The sequence below is a fragment of the Argentina silus genome (assembly GCF_951799395.1).
Source record: "Argentina silus genome assembly, chromosome: 16".
Classification (NCBI taxonomy): domain Eukaryota; kingdom Metazoa; phylum Chordata; class Actinopteri; order Argentiniformes; family Argentinidae; genus Argentina; species Argentina silus.
In genome coordinates this window covers 18,236,547-18,261,591 of record NC_139670.1, presented here as the reverse complement: position 1 = coordinate 18,261,591, position 25,045 = coordinate 18,236,547, and the positions used below count along the sequence as shown (strand labels likewise).

The window sequence follows — 25,045 nt, the reverse complement described above, 5'->3', positions numbered from 1 at the left end:
CTGGACTCAACTCAAGGTCGATATTAGTGTGCAATAGGGTATTCTGCTGTCAGTGTGCTGTCTAGGATTTCTCTCTATGAGGACGTGGGAAATGAATTCTGCCGCTACCTCGCTCTCCAACCAAGGCATGAACTGAGACGCAAACTGAGGTGAAGAAAAACCTCAGCAGCTTTTGGAGGACAATGGAACTAGATTAAAATTATTGTTTATTGTTAAAACCAACGTGTTTGGGCCTGTAGCCTTCATCAGGCTGTTCTCTACGAGAACCTACAGTAACAGACACACAACCAGGGGGTTGGCAGACATAAAGACTTTAAAAAACAAAAACAACTTTTTAAACTGGTTATAGTCAACACTTTCCACAAAACAGTTCCATTGAAGTGATAGTGTTTGGACATCATGCATTTGCTGTGAGAAAAAAAAAACATAACAAACATGGAAATAGAAAAGGCACTAAGTAGGTAGGTAGTGGAGTTCTGCTGCTCGCCTCTTCTCACATAAATGCCTTCTTTTGCCTATCCTTGAGAACCCACTCATAGGCAGAAAAGCAGAAAGCTAAAATATTCAACGGGCTCCACATATAGATGCATGCCTCTGTGATTTGAATATGTCTCATTTTTTTATTCCACCCCCTGTTCCCAAACAGCCATGACATCTGTTATGGAGATCGACAGAGAGTGATGACGCACGTCCCCAACTATGGCAACAATGTAAATACAGAGAGGCACCTTCTCACCCGCACAAGCCCCCGTTTACAACCATGAGATAACACACACTTCACCGGAGGCATTTCAACAAGAAGCACTGGAACCACACTGAAACTGTACTGTACGTAACATCCCTTTGTTGTTCGACCAAGACGACACTTGACACAGCAAAGAAAGGAAATAAAATACTTTCCAATGACTCAACAGGAACATTGATACACACAAACAAAAAAATAGAGGGAAAACACGATGCTTCAGGTCCTGAATCAAGTGATGAATTATATACCACTATCTTTCTCCACTCTTTCACTTCCCTCGAGGGCCATCTGAAGAAATATGATCTGCATTTGATTATGAGCAATACAGCGACTTGTATTTCTCAACATTGTTGTATAATGCATAGTGTGTAATAATAATCGCTGTAAAAGGCATACAGGTTTCCATGATAACAAGATAAGGAAAATGTATTCTTATTGTGCAGCAAAAAAAAGCATCTTCATGTTGAAATAAAAAGTTCAGTTTCACTCAGAAGAGTTATGCTGGAAATCCTTACAAATATCTGTGGGTATAAATCAACTGTTGACAACATGTGCCTTGTTAAATGACACTGACTCTGTAATCTTGTGGTGTGGTGGTCTGTCTGTCTCTCTGACACTCTCCCTTTAACTGATTCTTACTCTGTCTGAAGTGTCTTCCTGCTGGCTTATCACAATCACACCATCTCAGAGACCATCAAATGTACAGCATCCGGCCATCTGTCCCATTCTGAGCATGAATATTCTAAAACAGGCCTTGGTCTGATGCCTACAGGTTTCTGGCTGTAGAACCCCGTTTTCTCTATCAGGACATCATCGCTGCAAATGAGCACAGAGACATAGAGTTTAGAACTTGAACTCTTGACTCCTCTAAAGTTAGCCTGGCTTGTGTTGTCTGCAGGGACGGAGAGGCCTAATTCATTCTAATCTAAGCAAGATCAAAAAAAGTGTTGTAAATGTGCCTTGAAGGCCTGTGTATAATTAGAGAGGGAAAACACAGGATGGCTGTGTGTCCATCAGAGCAGCTTGAGCTGAGTCTCTACGGACCTGTACTGACACAGGTACAATCCAGGTGAGCGAGGCTGGGGGAGGTAGAAATCGGAGGACGGGCTCATTGTAATGCATGGAATGGAATGAGGAATGGTATACAAGGTATACAATGAGCCCGTCCTCCAATTTATACCACCACCAGCCTCCACTGGTACAGTGGCATCATTTTGAAAGCACCAGTTCAGTTGTGAGATTCATACTCATCAGTAGTACTAATGCTGAACCTGGCTGGTAAAGTCATCCGGCAGACATGAGCAGATGCTGATTTCTAAACTAACAGTGGACTCCACCTGGGACACAGAGCTTTGCAAATCAAACACACCTTCTGAAAGTTGCTGTGCGGAAAGCTGCTATCTGCAATTTATTGAATCTCGGTCTAGCAGTGTTGGATCTGCTGTTAGTAGTTGTCTGTGACGTAATGCTACAGACCCCAGCACCCTCTCTCTCCAGCGCCTGTATCACTCCTTAATCCATCAATCCCAACATTTTTATTTGTGTGGCAAGAACCTCTATTACACAATTAGATCATCACAGACCACTTCCAGTAAAGGGCAGGAAAAAGTCCAAGCCAGAGGGAACAGTTCTAGTCCAGTGTTGTTCAAGTCTCTCCCTGTCAGTGAAATCCAGTTAAGGAAGCTTAAATTAAATGCATTTAAATGGCTGCTGCTGCTGCTAGCCTGCTGCATATTTACATTTCATCAGTAGACATTCAATGAGCACGGAGGAGCTGTGTGTGTGTGTGTGTGTGTGTGTGTGTGTGTGTGTGTGTGTGTGTGTGTGTGTGTGTGTGTGTGTGTGTCTGTGTACCGCCACCCGTCCTCCCTGTCAACAACACATTGGCCCTCTTGGCAAACACCCAGAACAAATATGGTCATGACTGAATCATCACCATTTTCTTTACACTCAATCATACATGGTAGAAAAGGTCTGCTAAAGCAAAGATGCTTTTTCTCCCTGCATCATTTTAAGCCTGCAGGGGGAACATGTGAATGACATTTATTCTCAACCACAGGGAGGTGTTTAAATAGTGTGTAATATCTCTGTAATCAAACATGTAGGAGGATTAGGTAATCCTAACATGCGTGTGTTGCTTGAAACAAACATCATGTGAGTTCTTTGTGCTTCTTAACCCTTACATACCCAGACCCAGTTTTCCTTGCATGGAAATTAAGCAGTTTATGATTTAAGATTATGACTTCCCAAGGAGACCCCAAATAACACATTTAAACACTCATATCAATAGTTACGCAATGTTGCATTTATTCATGTCTCTATGGCTTTTTTAATGCAAAAGAAGAAAAAATAAATTGGGGTCTTTTTTTTTTATAAATATAGGCAGTTAACACCTATATATGTGTGGTAAAGAGATCCAGACTCTGGATGTACGTTTTCATTCAGCTTTTGAGCCACAAAAATATTATTTTACATGAAAGCCTATGCAAAGCATGGAAGTGTGATTACAGTCCTTAACCCCCGATGTTGTATATACGCAACATTTACATTTTCAGAAACTCACCCTTTTGACCACGTACAAGACTCTTTCAGAGGAGGAGAATTTCTGTGTTTACAGGCTTGTGATTTCTGCCATTTTTCAAGGTTCAAGACAGTACTTTCCTTTTGTGAATTGATTGCGTACAGACATTTTATCAGGTGTTTAAAGACCTTGTTGCCTATATGCAACATCGGGCATTAAAGGGTTGATTAAAATCAACGGAATGTGCTGAATTCATGTAGGATGAAGACTTGGAAAACAGAAGAACTAGACGGGATTGTTACGGATGGGGGTCGCGCTCCCCAGTGCAGTCCCTAGATGTCTCCCTCCGTCCTTCCACTATGCCACCCAATCACAAACTCATTACCAGCACCTGTGCGTAATTGTCACTCATGCTATATGTACCCCCACTTCCCTTCTCTCCCCACTTAGTCTTAACTGTTTGTTGGCCGCTTCACAAGCGCAAGTATATAAGTATACGAGTACTGTTTTTGAGACTACGATCTCTCCTTTTGTTTCGAGCCTTGAGTCTGTGTTTTTGTATCCTGTTCAATCTACTCTTTCTAAGTAAAGATCCTTTTGTTTGGCACCGCTAACTACTCATCTGCCTCCCTTTCTCTGCACCGCACCTGGGTCCGCATACAACACCAAACCCTTACAGGGATAGAAATCAAGAACTGTACATTTATTCCCTAATAAACGTCAGACAGTTATGGACATGATAACGCAGTTTCTACACAGTAGTGGTCACATGACCTACTAGCACAAGTTAACATTATGTTATATCTGACTGCAAAAGATAGAATATGATTAATAACGATTGATAATGATTTGCTCCTTGTGTGACAGACACTCATCCCTGATCCTAGATTTACAGTAAGAATCCCAAGAAGCTATGACCATGAAATCGTTGAAATTGAGTTTATGCATGCTACAGTGTCGATGTCTCGAGTCAACATGTTGTCAACTGTGCACATGAACATTAACATTAAAGTGAACTCAATGTGAACCTGGTCACGAGTATGTCCTGCTGTTTTAGCAGAACTGTTGCCCCACAATATTACATTAAGACAAACCATTGGTCTTAGGCTATGTGTGTCAAGGACCAGTTAAACTCAACTAATGTATTTCTATTTTTAATCAACATCAAAGACAAGCATTTATAATGGCATAGAATGTACAAGTGCTATCAACAGGCGAGGTGTGATATCTACAGGACATCCACCAGGCATGCCCAGTCAACTGTAAATAAGTGCTCCAGTCTGAAAGAGGGGGACGCTGATCACCGTTCACAATAGAAGATCAGACAGCGTTGTCATTGTATCAGCCACATGTAAATAGTAGGTCAAAAGTTTGCTTCCCACACACAAGGCATGTTATGAACAAGGCTTTTACATTTCTTGTCGGGTTCAGCGTTGCTATTATATCTACAGTTACAAAACATGTAGAGGTTGTAAACAATAACACCTACAGTCACTTTAAACAATCAATCCACAATGTATGAATTTTCCATCCATAATCTAATCACAAAATCTGAAAAGCAGACATTAACATAATTAGATGCTTATGTTGGTTGTATGCTGTTTTATAATTCATCTTGTAGCTAGCACATAAAGATGCCCTATATATCCTGCTGTGAAAAAGGTTTTGGCAGAGTGAGCGAATGACACACATATAGCCAGCCATCTAGCAGTCGTCTCACTGAATCGGTAATGTGGCCACACAATTGCATCCATTATTCAGTGGAACGGTAACACATTTGATGGGGCAGATGATGTATGCCTCGTCTTGGGGTCACCATGAGTGTAGAATAGCAGGGGGGACTACCGTATACTGTATCAAGGATGCTTAAACAACACTCGCGAATCAATATCACAGTCCACTCGGATGAATGAGGGATAGAAAAGCGAATGACGTATGAGATCTTTGTTCAGGGTTTTTAACATTAGTTGAAAATATTTTACAGGATTTTATGTAATTGCAAGGACATTGCACAATTGGTCTAAGTGTCTTTTCTGATTCTGAAAGTAGGGTCAGTGCTCTCTGAGTAGCTGACTCATAGTGACTAAGGCTACAGGGGAAATGGCTTGCATACAGTTTATTAACTGGTGTGGTTTGTATTCACATAGCACTGTACTGTATGTCTTTTTAGATCCTCTTATTTATGTTTACACACTTAAACACTTGACCTTTCTTCAAATGTGCCATCCACAGCAATGTCCTTTGCCCAAAATAGGTGAGAAAAATACATGAACCATAAAATGGCCCTATTGATGTAATTGAGGGACTGATGTTAGCAAGCCTGACACTCACTAACATTATGGTCTGAGTGCTCACTTGGCCCCATGTGTGCATTTTAAAAGGATATGAAGATGAAAGTAACCTTCCTGCTGTTGCTCATTTAGTGCAGACAGGTTTTTAGTACACATGACACTAAAAGACAACTGTGTCAGCTATTAAAAAAAAAAGAATAGAGGCCACACTCTCTTTTAAAGCCACGCTTATTCATCAGCCTTGTAGACCTTTGAGAAGAGAGCAGAACTGAGTCATGATAACTGAACATTCCCAGCACCTCGCCTTTGTTGTTCTATACAAAAATTATAATTGATTCAGCTGAAAACTAAACTATTCGGAAAGAAGTTGAATGGGAGTGGGTGGAAGAAAAACCCTACAAGATGACCTTCCTCAGTCAGATTTCAATCTGGCTGATCATTAGGAAATAATTTGATATTTTTCAGCCTCGCTCAATATGTGTAATTTTTGTTCTTTTTTGGGGGAGGGCAAAACATTTGATTGGCAAAGGCAAGTAAGAGAGGTAAAATTGCAATAACATAGCAGGAGAGTGTAATATAATTTGTCATTGAGGGTTGCTCTGCTTGGTAATACAATGAGGCCTAAGAAAATGGCAGACAACATCTCTAAGGTTTAGGCCTTAAGTGCAATAACAATGTTGACTATATTCAAACAATGTTAGACATCAAAGGACAATCCAAATAATTTAAAATATAGCTACGAACAGCCATGCTCAGGGTCTTAGCTATGGCACAATATCGCATCGCATATTTCACAGGGCACAAACAGAATATTGTGTTTTGAGAACTGGGGGCGATGAGAGAGTTTTGTTAGCAAGTCTGAAAAATGCCCATGGTGTACTTTGTTGTGTTTTAAGCATTTTAACATGTTCTTCTCCAAAGCCGCTTTACGGATCTGCATGAAATTTGGTATGCGTGATCTATGGACAAAGGTCTTTTCATTTAAAATGTTTCATTAGATTAGCTAAAACAACATGGCCGCTATATGCCAGGAACTCAGAATAGCGCCACCCTGTGGTCAAACACAACTATGCTGTAGGTTAAACTGATACCCTTGGCCATCTGTGCCAAATTTCATGACGTCAAACAGATCAAGAGATACAAATATGTGCTTGATATTGCGCTATCATGTGAAAGATCTGAATGTGATTACACAAGTCCTGAGAGTGTTATACATATGTTTGCCAAGTTTTGTAGTGATAGGACACAGCCTCCTAAAAGTTTATTCATTCAGAGCAGCCATGTTATTAAAGTGTTTGTTTTAAATTTGTTTTAAAATATGTTGATCCATAGGGTTATGGTTAGGGTTAGTTTTCAGGCCCAGCAGTTGCAGAGGAGATGTCATTTGAGTTTCAATGGAAAAACCTGGCGGAAGTTATGCATCATTGAGACAAATATGTTCCTCGTGAGGAGACACACCGATGTACCAAATTTCTGAATTCTAAGTTATTCAGGGTGAGAAGTGTGGCACTTCAATTGGATGGTATAGCACCACCTTGTGGCCAGATGGAACAGGGTGTGGCTTAGGGTCCTTTACCAACTTGACAATTTGCAAGCTCCTCTGCCTTACCATGTAAAAGTTATTTGCATTACAATTCAAAAACTGCGGATGCAGAATAATAATAATAATAGCTTCGCTGCTTAGACCCCTAATACTTACATCCCAAAAGAACATACCGGCTCAGAAATGTTTATCTCTGATGTGGTATACATCATATTGAGTATTGAATGCACTCCATGCTTGAAAAACCAAGCATGAGTCGACATAGTCCGAGATCGTCAATTAATATAATATAATATAATGTATTCTAAAAATACAGATCATGAAAACACACTTAAAGTCTTAAGTGCATTGTGCTCCTGAGAGTGCAGAAGATGGGCCTCAAGAATAACTGTTACATTAAGGTGATATTTATAGTTCTCTCATCACTGGCTGGAACTGTGTTTATTCACTATAAAATGACTTAGTAACAATTTATAGTTTCTGGTAATTACGTTGACTATCTAACAAAAATGACTTAAAAGTAATTCTTAGGTAACAACTGGGTAAAGTGATTACGTTAATACCAAATACCAGATCATTAGGATATCACCCAACAAGTAAAGCATTACCACTTTAGTACTTCTAAGTGAAGGTCATCTGTGACTGTCTCTTCCAAGCACAAACTCCTCAGCTGCAGAGTTATATAGGCTATCTCTGTGACTCTGCTCAGCTGTGCTAACGTTAGCCGCTCCAAAGGCGAGGGGCCAAAGCACTGAACACAGCTGCTCTGAGAGAGACTAACTTCATAAACATAGCAAGAGACAGAAATACATCAAATTGGGGAATCACAGATGTGCAATATAGACCAACGTGAATCTCTGCTTAAGAGAAGAAAAGTTATCTAAAGACACCGTTTGAAGTTTCTCTCCTCTTCCAGTCAGGTTGCAACACTGGGTTCATCAGACATAATTAGATAGACCGACATTATACACATCGGGCTAATCTGGGTAATTGGAAAATAAACAATTACTTCAGATCTCTAATCACAGTGCCTTGTTCTCATCAAACTCTGATTTTGTTCATTCATACTGTAACTGTAATTCCAGTAGTTCAGAAAGCTTCCTGGGGGAATAAAATATGGCGTATACCCAACAAGCTCAAAGATACAAACAAGATCAAAATACATGTCGTTCTCTCGACCCAGAACTTACCACAAAATGAGATGGAAAAAATAAAAATAAAGAATGAGGTTACAGGTTCTACCCTAAATAATTTAGGAGATAGAAATCTTTTCAGTGAATATTTATTCGATAAATACGGCACCTTCCGAAGTCAAAGAATGCCTCTCATAACCGCTTGACCTAGTCAAGCAGAAAATGAATAAGGGAAAACTGAGGAATCCTATGAGGTGACTGGCAGAACTGAGGTAGGTCTACAAGCTACAGTCCAGAGTGGCAAAAATAGTGAGTCAGCTAGGCTAGCACTGCCGCTAGAAAATCATCCCTCTGAGACCCAGGTATAGGGCTGCCCAGAGCCATAAATACATACAGTGCCGGAAAGAGGAAGCATTTAGTCTTCTTTTAGCTCTATACTCCAACAGTTTGAATTTGAAATCAAATCATTACTATGAGGTTAAAGATATGAGATTCTCAGCTTTAATTTAGTTTTTTTCAGATTGGTTTCACCATTTAGAAATGACAATGTATACATTGTCCCCCTATTTCAGGGCACCAAAAGTATTGGAGAATTGTCTTGACAGGTGTTTTGTTTAGTCAGGTGTGTTCTGTCGCATCATTTGTACAGGCATAAGAGAGCTATCAAGAGAGCTGTCAAAAAAAGAAAGAAAGCACTGGTGACCTCAGCAAATGCAAATGGGATGGTAGGCCAAGGAAGACTTCTACAGTGGATGACCAAAGAACGGCCATCATAATTCAGAATAAACCTGAAACAACTGTCCCATAGATCAGGAACACTCTCCAGAAGGTAGGCGTGAATGTGTCAGAGACTACCATCCGCAGAATGCATCACCAGGCGAACTACAGAGACTTTACTGTAAGGTGCAAACCACTAGTTATCCTCAAAAAGGATGGTCAGGTTACAATTTGCTAAAAAGGACCTAAAAAGTCTGCAGAGGTCTGGAAAACTGTCTTGTACACAAATAGGACGAATATTAGCATGTACCAGAGTGATTGCAAGTTTGGAGAAAAAAAGGATCTGCCCAAGATTTACAACCACATCTGTGAAACATAGTGGAGGTGGTGCTATGGTTTGGGCATGTATAGCTGCCACAATAACTGGCTAACTTGATGATGTTACTACTGACAGCAGCAGCAGAATGTATTCTGAAGTGTACTGAAACATCTTGTCTGGTCAAGTACAAGCAAATGTCTCCAAATTCATTGGATGGAGCTTCATCATACAGGAAGACAATGACCTCAAACATACTGCCATAGCAACTTGGGAGTTTACAGGCCCAAAAAATGGAAAGTTCTTGAAGTCAATCTTCTGATGATAAGATTTTAGGAAAAAAAAAAAAAAAAAAAAAAAAAAAAAAACTGAAGATGGCTGCAGTACAGTTCCTGGCAAAGCATCATCTGGTGGGGTCAATGGGTCGCAGACTTTAGGCAGTTATTGCATGCAAAAGATTGTCGACCAACTACTAACCATGAGTACTTTATTTGAACATTATATGATTGTTTCCAATACTTAGAACCCTGAAATAGGGGGAGTATGTTTAAAACATTGATACTATTATTAATACTATTTTGACCCCATAGTAATAGTTTGATTCTAAATCCAAACTGTTGGAGTATAGAGCTAAAATAAGACAATATTTCTGGAGGGTACTGTACATTCTATAAACAGTACATGACTCTATCGCCTGTCACTCTACACTAGGCCCAGCCATACTGTAGGGCACTACAGTATTATACTAATCTATGACGTCCTCCGCTTCATCCACTCCACTGCCTGTTCATAGAGAACCACTGGTTGTTTCACTATCCCCCTCCTCTCCTACTTTTTAAGAACAAGAGTAAGAACCTGAATGCTTTTACTTATTCATGAGGCCTACCGTATGTAGAGAGTCATTTATAGCATAATGTCACCTGGCAATCACACAGTAGGGTGGTCCAGGCTGCACAATGCGAATTACATCACTTTGACAACAGGAGAGTACATTTGACATATATGATAGAATGTATTATTCATTTGATAGTATTACACATTTCACTCTATATTGAGTAATTTATTTATTTAATTTTTTTAAATATGTTTTTTAGGGCATTTCTGCTTTATTGGGATAGAGATAGTAGAGGTTGACAGGAAGGATGGGTGAGAGAGAGGAGGGATGACATGCAGGATATGTCAATGGCCGGAATCGAACCAGGGACCTTGCGATGATATGGTATGCGCCTTAGTGTGCTACGCCACTGAACGCCCCTATATTGAGTAATTATGTAGTGTGCATCAAACTTCATTCAAAATTGTGCAGAACGCCAAAGCATTTTTATAAAGGAACTATCAAAAGTGTATTTTAACACAAATTAGCTGAGTATGCCAGAGCAGTTATAGGGCAGGTGTGCGCATGTGAAAAAGCACAAATAGAGGCATATCATGGATGAATCTCAGTGAAGGTCAAAGCAAACACAAAGAGAAGACATCCTATTTAGCACAGCCTTCAGCTCTCTATCTCCAACAATGTCATCAACGTCTCAAGGCAGTGCGATACTTAAACTACAGCTCCTGAGATACCGAAGAGGTGCTTCATCATCCACACCGCAGCTCTGGGGGAGTTGATCATGACAGCTTGTCAGACAGAGAGAGGGGGTTGCTGTGAAGGATTCTAGTGTGTCAGGCTACCCCTGTCTATATTCAAAGATCCTTGTTGTGAAATACGAACAATGGTAGAGGGATCCATTGACTATCATCTTAGTGAGACAGATAATGATGATATATTCCATACATTTTATATTCTCTGTTGGAGATATGAACCATCGAAGGATATGAATAATCCAAATCAAATCTGGAATTTATACCAATAACATTCTGTATCGAAATACTGCCCAAGATACAAATACTTTCAGTGCCACTGAAAGTATATGTAAACCTAGGTAGGCATTATTTAGTGTACATCAATGATATGAATGATATTATGTGGCCAAAGCAGATATTCCAGCTACACTACTTCACGCATATTAACTATTATTATTAATTATTATTATTATTAACTACGCATATTACACTCTTGCATATTAACAATACTCAAATCACTGTGGACAAGCCAAAACAAAGGCCAAGAGGTATCTGTCACTGCAGGTGAGGTGTCTGCCACTGCTGGTGACTACAATGACAGTAAAAGGCAAATGATTCCACTCCTGCACCGTCACAGAGTCCCTAGTTTGATGAATGGCCTGATTGAATGTTTAGTCCTCTGTCATATCATGCTCAGAAAACATCTTTGTGGCCAGTGACTGTGAAGAGGAATGTGACAGTTTGTCTGTGTGATAAAAGTGAGCTTGGTCAGTGTCACTGTTCATAGGCATCAGTCACTCATTACTGTTTGCTTAGGGGCTGATGGGTAGCATATGACAAATTGACATCATGCTTTCCAATTGGTTCAGTGCCCCCGCAATGACCACCGTACCAGAACTGACTACTACTGTACGTAGCAACACTACTGCCTAAAAAGGGGCTAAATCAAGCATGCTAGCCATTCATACTGGGCCATTTATTCATCTCAGGCTGATGTAACGGTCTGTGTAGCATCAGTCAATAGGGTGATATGATATGTCAGAAACATCAATCTACTTACTGACACCTCACTGCTCCAATCAATAGATGACATCTATTTGGTGTATTAATGATGGCTGGTTGAGGGTTTTGTCATTTACTGATGCACATCTATAGAAGGTAGAGAACTATTCATTAAGTCTAGACAACGCCTGAAAATAGGTATGTTGACTTAAAGGTACAGTAGCTTTAATACATATTGGCGACATATCATGGGGTAACAGTGTTTAGTTCTGTTTAAAGAATAACATCAACAACAAAAAAACATGATAAAAAAAAAATCATATCAAGCACTGATCAACAACATAACAGCCTGTCTGTTCTATACTGAGTGTGATGTCACAGACGTGGCCTACGGTACCTACCAGCTCAGTGGATCCAGCCGTAGAGGAAGCCAGCTGACAGCTCATGTGGCAACAGGGCCAACAGATTTGTTTGCTCAGCACTGACATTTTAAAGAGCTGTGATGAAAGGCGATATTTTGTCCTTTTTCATGTTGGGGAACAGCCACAAACACTCAGTGGTTGAAAAAGTTATTTTCCTGACGGTAACAAGTGCTGATGGAAACCAACATTGATATTCAGTTGGAAGCTGCTTCTCCAGGGATCCCCTTCAGACCCGACCATCAGAAACAGTACTGACAGAACTGACAGCAGCACAGATCCACATATCAAACAACATTACCGCTGATTATACACTGACACCAACTTCAGCCTGTGTACCAACATTGCCATGCCTGCAGTTATAGTTCAATGCCATAACAATCTTAGCCCCAGAATTTCTACAATACTCTCCATCAACAACACAAAGGCATTGAATACATTCGAGAGATTTAGGATTGGACCATAACAAGAGCATCCCTTATTTGGCTGCCGACCACTTCATTCTTCCATCGTTTTGACTCAGACTTTACCTCGATACATTCTGCTTTATAAAAACAAAATTATGTCCTCTATCTCAACCTGAGCTCCCTACCTAGTCTCAGTTCAAAGATGGCAACCAAGTCTCTGTGCTAGAGAGGAGTGATGTTCCTCTCTTCTCTCCTCAGAGGGGGAACTTTAAAGCAACATCCCCAGAGGCTTCTGCTACAGTGCTTTGTGTGCTCTGTGCCTCCCTCTCACCCCGTTCCGTCTTCATCCTCCAGTCTCTACAAGATCTATACAACATTGGATCAGCGTCGGATCACATCTGAGAGGAGGTGAACCTTTAGTAGGTAACATTTTATCCTCACTTGACATTGTAAATGTTAACCGGCTTGGCAGCTCTGCTCTAGCTCTGCTATGACCTTACCTTAGCTAGAGTGAGAAGCTAGGTGGCGCTTTATTTCATGGTCCTCTAATTACTTATAAACTACATTATAACAGAGTAATTACATGATTATTGCTTAACTGCTAATTAATTGTCATAAATACCAGAAAGTACCAATTGTTGCCAAGCAGATACATTGTTAAACTATTTCAAGTGTTTACCAGAAAGTAAGAAATGTTACAAAGTAAGTAGTAAATACTAAATAAATATAGTAAGTATAGTAAGTGGTAAGAGAACTGTACAAATAAATCTATTGAAATCCATTGACCAAAATGATATAATAATCAGCTTTACTTTGGGAGCAAACGTGAGAGCACATGCAGGTGTAATGGATGTTTACTTAGACTTGCAGAGTATTTGCAGTGTGCTAAGAGTACTGTATTTCTGTCTATCTGATGGTTCTCTTATCCTTGGATACGTTGATACCATCACCTCCCCCGATGTTGGCATGAGAAAATTGCCGTATCTAATTCACCACCCACTCGCTCATCATCCTCTCCATTACTCCATTTGCTGGGCTTTTAGGGCTGAGCAATCGGAGAATACAAGAGAAAACTAAAAAATATACCTCCTAAAAAAGCAGTGTGTGTTACAGTACAGAGCACAATCGCTATTGATTGTAGTATCTGACTATTGTGACAATGCCAAAAAGATAAAGCAATAACACAATAAAGTGTATTACTAAGCTGCAGCTGGTACTGTTTCCCGAGAGTCTCTTTTGCTCTGTGGACTGGAGGGGTCGGCTCTGCTATGTCTAAACTGCCATCTGCCTGAATACAGTATTCAACAAATACTAATATAATAACAAGGGAGAGTTTCTTGATGAAAATCTCTTCTGAAACGAAGATGTCTCCTGATTACTATGCAAAGAAAGCTTTCCTGAAAACATTCATTTTGGACATTAGACAAAACATGCCTAATGAGTTACTGTAGGATTTTCTCTTCGACCTCAATGACATGTTCTCAAAACACACAGACATGTAAGCTTAGATGAAGGAAAATGTGTTTATTAGTTGTGCTTTGTGGCTGACATCAAGTATGAGGCTCTGGGAGAACCACTGGGACCTGGCCACTGTGCAGAACACCTCTCTCTGTATATTTATATTTGCCTTAATTAGGTTACCTCCATACTTGATGTCGCGTGTTCTACACTTCTAGTATTCTCTATGCATGTAATAGAATGTTTATATATGTGTTTTTACACTTTCTTTTGTTTCATCAACCCTGAGGTCTAAAATATTGTCCTTAAGGACACCGTGATGGAACAGTCCTGTCTCCACAGGCCTAACCTTGTCTCCAGGCTATTGTGCACAGCACATATAGTATATGCCTGGAATAACAACGACTCAAACCTGGTTTTCATAGGGGGGAACTTACTGAGTCAAGTATAATTATGTAATTATTTGATTCTAGTTAATCACACGACTGCATGGCTCAAAATCTGAAATGTGTGCTGTGCAAGCACTGGGGGGAGGTGCTGTGGGAGATGATTGATGGGAGGTAAATCCAATGGCTATGCGTTGGGAGTTTTTCCAGATCTTTATATTGGGTAAACACAGCCAAGTTTGAAGTGTTGGTTCACCAGACCTTCCAAGCATTGGGCAGAAGTGTCTTGGAAGGAGATGACCACTGACCTGAACAGGTAGTGGTCGAGGTTGGCCCAAGTCAACGTGACCTCCATTGTACTAAGTGATATGACTATTGGAATGGCAAAGTATGTAATGAAGAAGATCTTCAGGGCTCTGGACCCGGAGGAGCCTGTCCCTCAGGTACTCTCATCACAATCCTCCACTATCAACATGGTGAACTGCATCAAGGGGAAGATCAAGGGGATGTCCACCCCTGCACTCCTGATATGAGCTGCATAGGAAGACCCCCTGAACTGAAGAGAAAATGTTTCAGTGTTAGGCATTGTCTCCAGCTCCCTGTATAGCTGGGCCATGCTCACTCTTGATGATGGTTTATAACCAGATTACAAGAGTCAACAAGGCCTGGCTGTCCTCCAAGGAGCTGGAGATAATGCCTAACACCATCGGCAACAGCTTGACAAGACATGTACTGCTCAGAGTACCAAAATATTTTCCCTTCAGGGAGTGTATCTATAAGCCTTCTTTGAAGACCAAGAGAAATATCTAAAGGTCTCTGACATGATCCCCAGAGGGATCCTGGGTCAACTCAAGCTGGGTCGGATCCCCTCTTCTGACCTCCAGTCTGCAGACTGGAGACACTCAGGTGAAGGCAGGCCATGAGTCTGCCAGGTTGGCCAGGCCATGTCTGCCAACAACTGACATTCAAGACAACTGTAACCATGTCAGATGCGTTTCGCAAAGCATTTCGCTTTGTAACAAATCCTTTCTGCCATCAAGCTTATTGCGAGACATCGACCCTCTCCTTGTTGCTGTCACAAGTGAGCAGCAATCCCTGGAGGAAGAGGTTCTTCAGGATGTTGAGGGCCCAATGTTGCTGGAGTGATGGAGTGAATATTCATTACTGTAACTGGAATGGGCCTCCCAGCTACCACTGCCACCTCAGTCCCTCATCATCTCCAAAGATTCTACCAAATTAGGCTAATAAATTAAATTTTCCATTCAGTTAGTGTCAATGTAATGTTTGTATCTGAGCTGTGGCTTCATCATGATTATGATATTAGAGGGTTTGTTAACCTGATTTACACAAAATAACTGAAGGTACGAGCAATGAAGCTACCAGCTACACATACGACTAAAAAAGTATCACAGTGCGATGCTCAGGCTGTGGAGGCTTGGTTGTTTCTCCAGCCATGTTTGGAGCAGGTGCCTGGAGCATGTCGATGACAGAGAGGAGGAGGCTCGCGTGGTTCGTGTTGTGAAGGGAGGGCTGTCTATTTTTAGGTCCCGTGAGGAGAGGACAAGGTGGATCTTATGCCTGGTGCTTTAGCATGCAGAAGGCTCAAAGGCACGCAGGCATCGTTCACCGGCGCTACCCCGTCAGAATGCCAATGAGGTGGGGGGAGGGCTAGTGTGCCTCTCTGGATCGCAGCCAAGGCAGTGGGCTCACACTCCTGTCAGATGGAGACAGCTGGACGTGGACCGTGTGCCACGTCTCAGAGACATCAGCATGTCAACGTTCTCACCCCGGTCACCTGATTCAGGCTCACACTGATGAGGAAGAATCCTAATTTGAGATCCACATCACACAACAGGAATTTTCACACAAATCTACCATAATAGTAAATGTCAAGTCACCCGCATGGATCTATACTAGGATTCAAATTGAAAAAGCCCAGAAACATCCCTCACTCACATCATTTAACTTCTGAGGGGTTCAAAAAGAATAACAGCTGTCAATAGAACCATTTCAGATAACTGAATAACGATCACAAAAGCACCACAAGGCATGCTAATCTAATGCAGTGGGAAACTGCTTTCTAATGAAAATGACTAAGCAATACCTCTCCATTTGTGATTCTCCAAGAAACTTCTCTCTCTCGTGTGCTCCATTCAACCCATTATTCTCTATGGGGTGACTCTGTGCATGGAAGGTAATATATTATACTCCTAGTCTTTGACACAGGCCACAGAAGAAATGGGAGGCAATATTGACAATGCAAATGTCGGCGCAGGACTCTCAGTCTCCAGAGTCCAGATTTTATCAGAGAATCAATTCCGTTGTTAAGAGTGACCTGCAGGTCTGTGGCTGCTGAGGGGGACGTGTGTGTGAGTGCGTGCGTGCGTGCGTGCGTGCGTGCGTGCGTGTCTGTGTAAGTGTAAGTGTGTAAGTGTGTGTGTGTGTGTGTGTGTGTATATGTGTATGTCTAAAACACCAATTGCTTATTATGCATTATATTTTGATGCAGCCCATTGTACACATTGTATGTAAATTCAGTGTTTATTTTGTCAACAAAGAATTCCTAACACGTAATTACCATGAGCTGTGGGATTAGGCTACACAACACAGCAGTGTTGTTGACACGCAAGTGCAAAATGTATTTAATTTTTAAATTTCCATTAGCCCAGTGTCTGATAGCAACAGTACAATGAAACAGCACATCGACTCAACATGACACATATGAACAGTGAACAAACACGTCAGCCACACAACAGCTGTGGGTGAAGGATTGATCAACCTTTTGTCCCAGCTTTGCTCTTCTATAGCTATATAGATGAATCAGAGTTGGGGTTTTGTGCCTGGGTTGGCTGCAATGACGCTATACGGCCTTATGTGGGCCTGGGCAGGAACAATAGCTTCCAGGGGGAGGCTGGTGGAGGCAGAAATCAGAAGATGGGCTCCATTCCTCATTCCATTTCATGGGATTTCTAACGAGCCCTGATTTCTGATTTCTGCCTCCACCAGCATTGTTCCTGCCCAGGCCCACATAAGGCCAGGTCCCAAACCTTCCCACAGCCAAGCTCAGCATCTGCGTTATTTTACAGTCAAAGTCAAAACAGACCTTGGTCTGAGCTAGTGCTTTTAAGGCTTTGTCTTTACCCCTTCATCTGTATGGTAATCACAAGAGAGAGCAAGATAAAGAGAAAGAGAGAGAGAGAGAGAGAGAGAGAGAGAGAGAGAGAGATCTGCATTTATGAATCCTGAAATTACCTCTTGGTGATGAATGTACCTGCCCCCTTCGCAGAAATAAGCAGCTCGATTCCTTTTATGATTAGCCTTCTCGCTCAATTATTGAAAAAAGGATATATATTCGAAAACGATTCGATGTATTAGGGTGGCCATTGATTATCTGGATTTCAAAGGGATCAGGAGAAATGTTAGTTGGGAAATCAAAGCCTTCTGCTGGGGGGTGACCCTAATAGCCTGGAACAAGACTGAATTTGATGAGTTAACACTGAATATCAGTCTGGACCAGTCTTTATTGAGCCATTTGTGCCTACATCATGAATGAGGGCTGCTACAACGTGTGTTCTCCAGGCAGTCCAAGTGTGTCTCCAAAGCAGTAGATCCATACTGATATTCAAGGAAGTGAAAAAAAAAAAAGCAGAATTCAGGTTCGGGTTCCTACGTCTCTGATGCATCCATTGCTCCCACAACAAACACCACCGATTAGTATGTCATTTCTGACAGGGTAAGAGGATAATACTCCACAATAATGTCAGACAGTGCTGTGGTGCAAGAGTCCCAGAGTTGGTGAGATAGCTAATCTACTTCCATAGTCCCTGCACAGGCTGCAGTAGTTATTCAGGTCCTGTTCCATAACAGGCCAACTAAAGGGCAGCACACTCCAACCGAAGTGTACCCCTCTTTTCTCCACTAATAGAAGATGGATGTGTGTGAAAATGTTTGAAGTGAAGTAGTGCAGAGAGAGGGCTTCTCTGCTGATGGAGAGAGGGCCATCTAAGAGCATGGTGGTAATAGCAGAACTTAACTCCGTATGCCTCAGAGAGGGGAGGAAATGGGCGAACATTGTCCTTTTTGCTGTGATATAGGTGATATAATTTCCATACGGAGAGGCAGGGGAGGGCACAGTGGTAGGTTGATGGTGCTAAATCCGAGTGGTGTGAGAGAACCACGCAGTCTGGTGAAAATGCAGATGTGTCTCCCCTCCTCAGACTCATGACTATGGATGTGCACAGCCCTGTGCTATGCCTTTCATGTTTCGCTAATGGTGGGTTGTTGTGACGCTGTGAGCAGAGCTGCAGGTGACTGACTCCACGAGTGCATTACCACTGAGCCATGAGCAATGCCCCCCCCCCCCCCCCCCCCCCCCCCAAAAAAAAAAAGAAGCAGCAATAGTTCAATCGTTGGACCCGCAAAAACCATCCACCCCCTTTTGGGTGCACACAAATCAATATACAATAAGGAAAATGTGATTAGGTCTTCCACAGTAATCATTGCAAGCATAGAAGCACCACCAGGCATGTAATCGAAAATGTAGCTCCGTCAAAAATCATGCTTAAAGGATTAGGGCATGTACATGGAATGATGACAGAATCACAACTGCTGTTTGCATATTTTCTATTTATACTTAAAGTTGTTAATTGTACCTCAAACAGAGGAAATACGGTTTACATAAACCCTTTAAAGTGAGCCTTTTTTGCTCCAAAAGACATCTAATTCTGTTAGCTTCACAAAAGTCAGTCAGCATCATGGCTGTGAGGAGACTTCAAAGAGGAGATTAGGAGAGGAGAGCTGTACTGATGGCATGGGACCAGACAGAGAAACTCTGGAGAGTATGATTGATAAACAGGGCAGACGAGAGAGCTGAACATGCTGCCCCCAATACAACCACAACTCTCCTTTAATGCTAATTTACACCTCCACCACACCTCCCCTTTAATATTATTTGCCCCCAAACCACCACCACACTTCTCTCCATATCCCATTTAAATCTGTTGTCTATACCAACACCACTACCACACCTCCCCTTTAAATCTGTTGTCTATAGTGCCACCACCCCCCCCCACCCCCCCCCTTTAACACTGTTGCCTCCATACCACCACAAGTCTTCACATTTGATTCATGTAGGCATGTTGTCTCAGGTGAGTACCTGACCGTGATGTCTCAGAGCTCAGGAGGCCAATAGGATAAAGCGAGCCCAGCTGCATTGGGCCGAGATAGCAGAGGCTCCCGTCAGATGCTGGAGGTTGGACGTCCAACCTGATTTGTCAACATTCAGAGAGAGGAGTCTCGGTGGGTCTTACCAGTACTACTGCATTTGAACCAACACTGACAGAACAAAGAAAAACTGCTTGGGGAGATACTTTAGCTTCCCCTGAAGTATCTTTCCTCCTTCTGCTTACTAGAATTGGGCATGTTAACTGACAAAACAAATATAAAACTCATTTCCCCAGGGGGAAGGACTTGCTACTGTGGTCCTTAAGTCGACTTCCAATCAAAATGTCTGCTCCTAAATGTTTATTCAAAACTCAATGCATAATGGGAATGACTGCGTGGGAAACGTGTGTTTTTCATTTTATCTCCTGCTGAAAATGGTTATCCAATCACCACTCAGTTATGTGCCTAACATGGCTTTGGTCATGTATTGTTAATGATACATGATGATCTTTTGATTCTGTTTCCTCTGTTAAGCCGTAGGTCTGTTTTTGGTTGTGGATGGTTTGTGAACCAACGTGAAAAACAACCCCCAGCCTCAGTAGCAGTGGCGAATGTACGTTGTAGACTAACTAACAATAATCAGCTATAGGTAGCTGCATACCAGCAGAGGAACCACACTGACTAGGGCACTGGTCTTTTAATTAGCCTTTAACATCTCGCCTTTCACCTCGACTGGAAAAGACTCCACAGGCACCTATTAACCTGGGACATATTCCCATCTTCGATAGCACAGCGAGGATGGGAGTTTTCCTTTGTCTATAAGTCTTCCTCTTCTTTGAGAATCATTACCATGTGTATCTCTTCCCTACAAATTTCAAATGCTATATATGAAACATACAACCACTTATCCAGTGATGTCTCTTCTTTTTTTCATTTCCAATCCCAGCATTGTCTCTTTCACTGAGTAGAAAAACCCCTCTGCCGTCATAGCAAATGTAGCGTTGGCGATTTTTTCTGGGTTTGATTCGATGGACTCTTTTCGGCGTTACTTATCCAAGATGAGCAAATCAATTGTTACGGTTTGGGACGGTTGCGCATTGTGTGACTGGAGGTCCAGCCAGAGTCAGACCGATGCCTTCCAGGAGTGATGCTCCTCGCTGGGAGCTTGTTTGGAGAAGACCATCCGATGCATCATCAGGACCCTGAGCTCCTCCTGGGGCCAAGGGATTAACACAAACATCCTGGGGGGAGATGAATCACTGCCCGCGCACCAATGATGTCATGGCTGCCTCACACACACAGTTCTGTTCAGGGAAGGTCGCACAGGCCTCTCACCGCGTTGTCATCGCCGCCACACGTGAGTGGGTGGTGGCACACTGGGTGACCCCCTCGCCACAGCACGGGATGCTGGGAAGCGTAATCATGTCTACGACTTGCCCCGGATGAGGTTGGTTGTGCACCAATGAGAGTTACATGAAAAATGCATCACTTGTTCAACTTGAAGTCCATTATTCACACACAAGCGTAGGCGCTTAAGAGAGCGCAATATGTTTGCAGTGAATGTATCAGAGAGAATCTATCATCACTGCTCAAACATGTTGCTAAGCATAAAACACCAACACTACAGATGTCTGCAATACAAGCTTCTAATGGACAATCTTCCTATGTTGTTGATTTTAACATACTGGTGGTAGGCCACACGCTGATTACATTGTTTGATGAAATGATATCACTGTCCACTCCCCTCAAATATACCAAATACAGTGATTTCACTGTTAGATTAATTGATATCACTGTCCACTCCCCCCAAATATACCAAATACTCTGATTACACTGTTAGATTAACTTATATCACTGTCCACTCCCCCCAAATATACCAAATACAATACAAAGACCTAGGCGACAACAATGCAATGCCATGCACTATTTAATTGTGACAGAAAATATTTCACTAATGTGAGACAGTTGCATCTTTCCATAAAACGCAACACTACCAAAACAGTATCAACATAGTTGATCATCTATGGCCTTTCTGAAAAAACAGCTGCTAACATACAATGTATAGTATAGCCAATTAGCACTTAAAAACAGTAATAACTGTTCCAATCAAACAAAGATCAGCTAAATGTGGAAAGGAAGAGGAGGAGAAAAGAAGCAGCCTGTTTGGTGTGGCTAGATCAGTATTAGCAGTAATGATATTCCTCAACGAGGTCAGAAGTCTTTGTGGTGATCATTGAAGGGAATTGAATGCTTCAGTTGAGACCTTTTCAACCGTAAATTACCCCATTGCCACAGCATGCAGTGGCAGACACACAAGAAGAGGGCCTAGTGGGAGGGCCACGGACAGTTCAGCTAAATACATAGCAAAACACCCCATGCTGATGATTTCAATGCACATTCATTAATTAGTGGAAGGTGATTTCCTCTATAACAGGAAATCTCATAAACAAAATCCTAAGAGAGATCTTCCATTTGGGCAGATGATTCTAGGTCACATTAAAAATGCCTGGCAACATGTTGTCCCAAGATAATAGATTTGTAGATGAGAGGAGTTTGGTATGATTGGGTACATTTAAGGGCCTTAGTTAAATCAGGAAGCCTCATGAATATGGACTTGATTCATAACTAAGCCCCAAAGCCCAACAACCACACGGTACCTACACCACGCTCTCTGTGTGGAATGACCCTGACATATACTCTCCTTCGAGCAAGTGCCTCAAAATGTGACAACAGTGTAAAAGGGGACCAAGCTAAATCTTGGCAGAATAACAATGGCAATTACTATAATTCTTTGAATAAAACATATGTCGTCCTTTTCATTTAGTCTTTTTAGAGTAGAGCAGAGAGTTACCCTATGGAATAAATGAACAAATGGACTGGCCTGGCCTTGTCAACTAGAACATTATCACAATGATGCAATAGATTTCAATTATGCATTAATTAGGTACTTAACAACCTGAAAACTGAAATTAAAACCAAACCAAAATGTTAACACTACAAAGCATGAAAGGCACTTATTTCTACAGCATATGAGAGCGAGATGACCATGAAAAGTGTATGTACACAGAACATACCTCTGTGTCTTTAAATAGGCCGCAACACTATAAACATGACCATCTGTCTCTTTTTAAATTAACTTGTTGCGCACTATACCTCCCAGTAAACATAGAGTCAATCCTGCTATTCTAAAGCATCGGGCTATCTGTGGCCATTTACTTAACATGATAAGGAGTTAATTACACAGTAATAACATATTAATTACTTGTTTGTTTCCTTGGGAAAGGCTTGATATGGTACCATGTACCAATTAACTACATATTATTGGCAGGAGGCAGATATCTTAATAGCTGTGCTACAAGGTCATATAGGAACACCGTATGTGGTATGGATCTTGGAAGCTTGAAGATTTCAAGACCATTTATTTGATTTGGTTTGTAGCAAGATATGATATACTTAATTCTGGGCAGATGAAAGGTAATCTCCTTGGCCCATAGGAGACACGTGGAGGGCCCTGAGCCAGGCTCAACACTAGACAGTATGACAGGTCTACAGTATCTATCATCACTACAGTACCTAACTAGATTGACCCGTGCCCCAGTATAATTGTCCCCAACCATGAAGAGAAAAAAAACACAGCCCAGGTCTATGTTATAACAAAGAAAAACAAGATAACCACCCCAAACATGATTTGCTTCAGTTGAATAAAAAACAGAATGACAGCAAACTAATCCCAAAGAGGACAGTGGCCATTGATTGGTTGAGATAATGAATCAGAGGAAGATGATGGCACCCAGATCATTTGCATATGGCTCATACACACACGCCCTGCTGCAGCCATGATGAGTGGCCCTGATTACCCTCAGTCTAACGTCAACACAGACCCAAGGTGTGCTCCCCATCCAAGGCTGATTAAAATTGGTGGTTATTATCAGAGAGTCAAGAATAACTTGTCATTGTAATACCCAAAGCAATAAGTGCTGTAAAAAACCAGTCATAATTGCATGCAGCGGGTTTGTGGTAGCATTTACAGTGAAACCAGTGGATTATGTGATAATCCTGTTGTTAATAATCATGTGAGGTTATAAGCATCGCACCATCCACCCAGCAAACAACTAAGCAATGGACTGCTCCAACTCCTAAAGTTGCTTTACAATAACGGTATGAGACATTCCAAAACCAAAGCTTGTCAGATAACGCAGAGGGTACTACTTGGATAAATCACATTTTGGTGACACCACCACCTCCAGAACCGTAGCTCATGGAAGACATATGAAACGATGAAAAAACGTCTTACCTTTCTGTACACCAGCATGTTAGGGGACTCATCAGCCACTCCGTTGCTGCTCTGGCCGTAATTGTTTGTCTGCGCCATGGCTCAATGCGATCAAGTGCCAGTGGTAAGTGCTCCTGAAAGGGACACGAGAAAGACCAGCTCCAAATATTGGTTTACTGGTCTTGAGTGTGCACAGCTTGGAGTACAGAAGCATTATATTACCTTGATTGTGTGTGTAGCGAACAAGGACGTTCGGCTCAACCAATTGTTCCATATGATAGTCGGTTACCCCCATTGAGAACAAATCAAATTACTATTTTATTATGAATAATCCTAATGAGGCATCTACTGTATTTCACAGGCTCTATATTTCAAAAGGTGTTTTGGGCGTCGTGTTTTAGAAATACTGAAATAAAAAAAAAACATGCACAATCAAATGTAAGCTATAGTAAGCATGATGTAAGCATCATTAGTCAAATAGGCCTTTTTCTGTTTTCTCAAAATGAGCAACCTAACATCGCTGTGACCGAGCGTCAAGGATGTGGCACATCACATTTAAATATGTCCACGGCCGTATCCCAAACGGTTTGCACACTCTTTCTCTAGGCATATATCAACATGCAATGTGCCAAGGCAACAGGACGCACATGAACAGGATGATATATGATCCAGATGGAGAGACAGCAGCCGTTATAAACAAGAGAGGCAGAGTGATGAGCGATCAGGACCTGGGACAGCGACTGTGAGAGAGCACTCTGCAGCGATGCAATCTTGCACATTCTAGGTAGGAGGATAAAACAACAAGTAAAGCATGAATTCGGAGGTCTAACTTACCCGACCACAGCCTACGAGCTAAATCCTTTGTTTCTACTAGAGACACTCAGTGCAGGTTGTCAGCTGCCAGTCGTAGGAATGCGCTGATAATTCATTGGAAATATTGACAAATCTGGTACTGGATGTAGAGCCGCCACTGCCGTTCTCTCCCTCGAACGACGCTGAGTTGCGGGGGCGCGCCGGCACTCACTACTCCCCGGTGAACGCGCCTCGACCTGGGGCCAATCACGTGGCTGGAATCCACATCCTGAGCGCCTTGGCAACTGCACGG

The 25,045-nt window shown here is 41.8% G+C and overlaps 1 protein-coding gene across 1 annotated transcript in view; it reads right to left on the bottom strand.

The window, feature by feature from the left end:
* The window catches only part of rgs7b (regulator of G protein signaling 7b), a gene marked incomplete at its 5' end in the record, with an annotated part of 65,653 nt that extends 41,614 nt beyond the window's left edge, over positions 1-24,039 (bottom strand). The window contains one exon of the mRNA XM_083687057.1: positions 23,962-24,039. Within this exon, the coding sequence (XP_083543183.1) occupies positions 23,962-24,039 (78 nt within the window). The remainder of the gene's footprint in view (positions 1-23,961) is intronic.
* Positions 24,040-25,045: the final 1,006 nt, after the last annotated feature.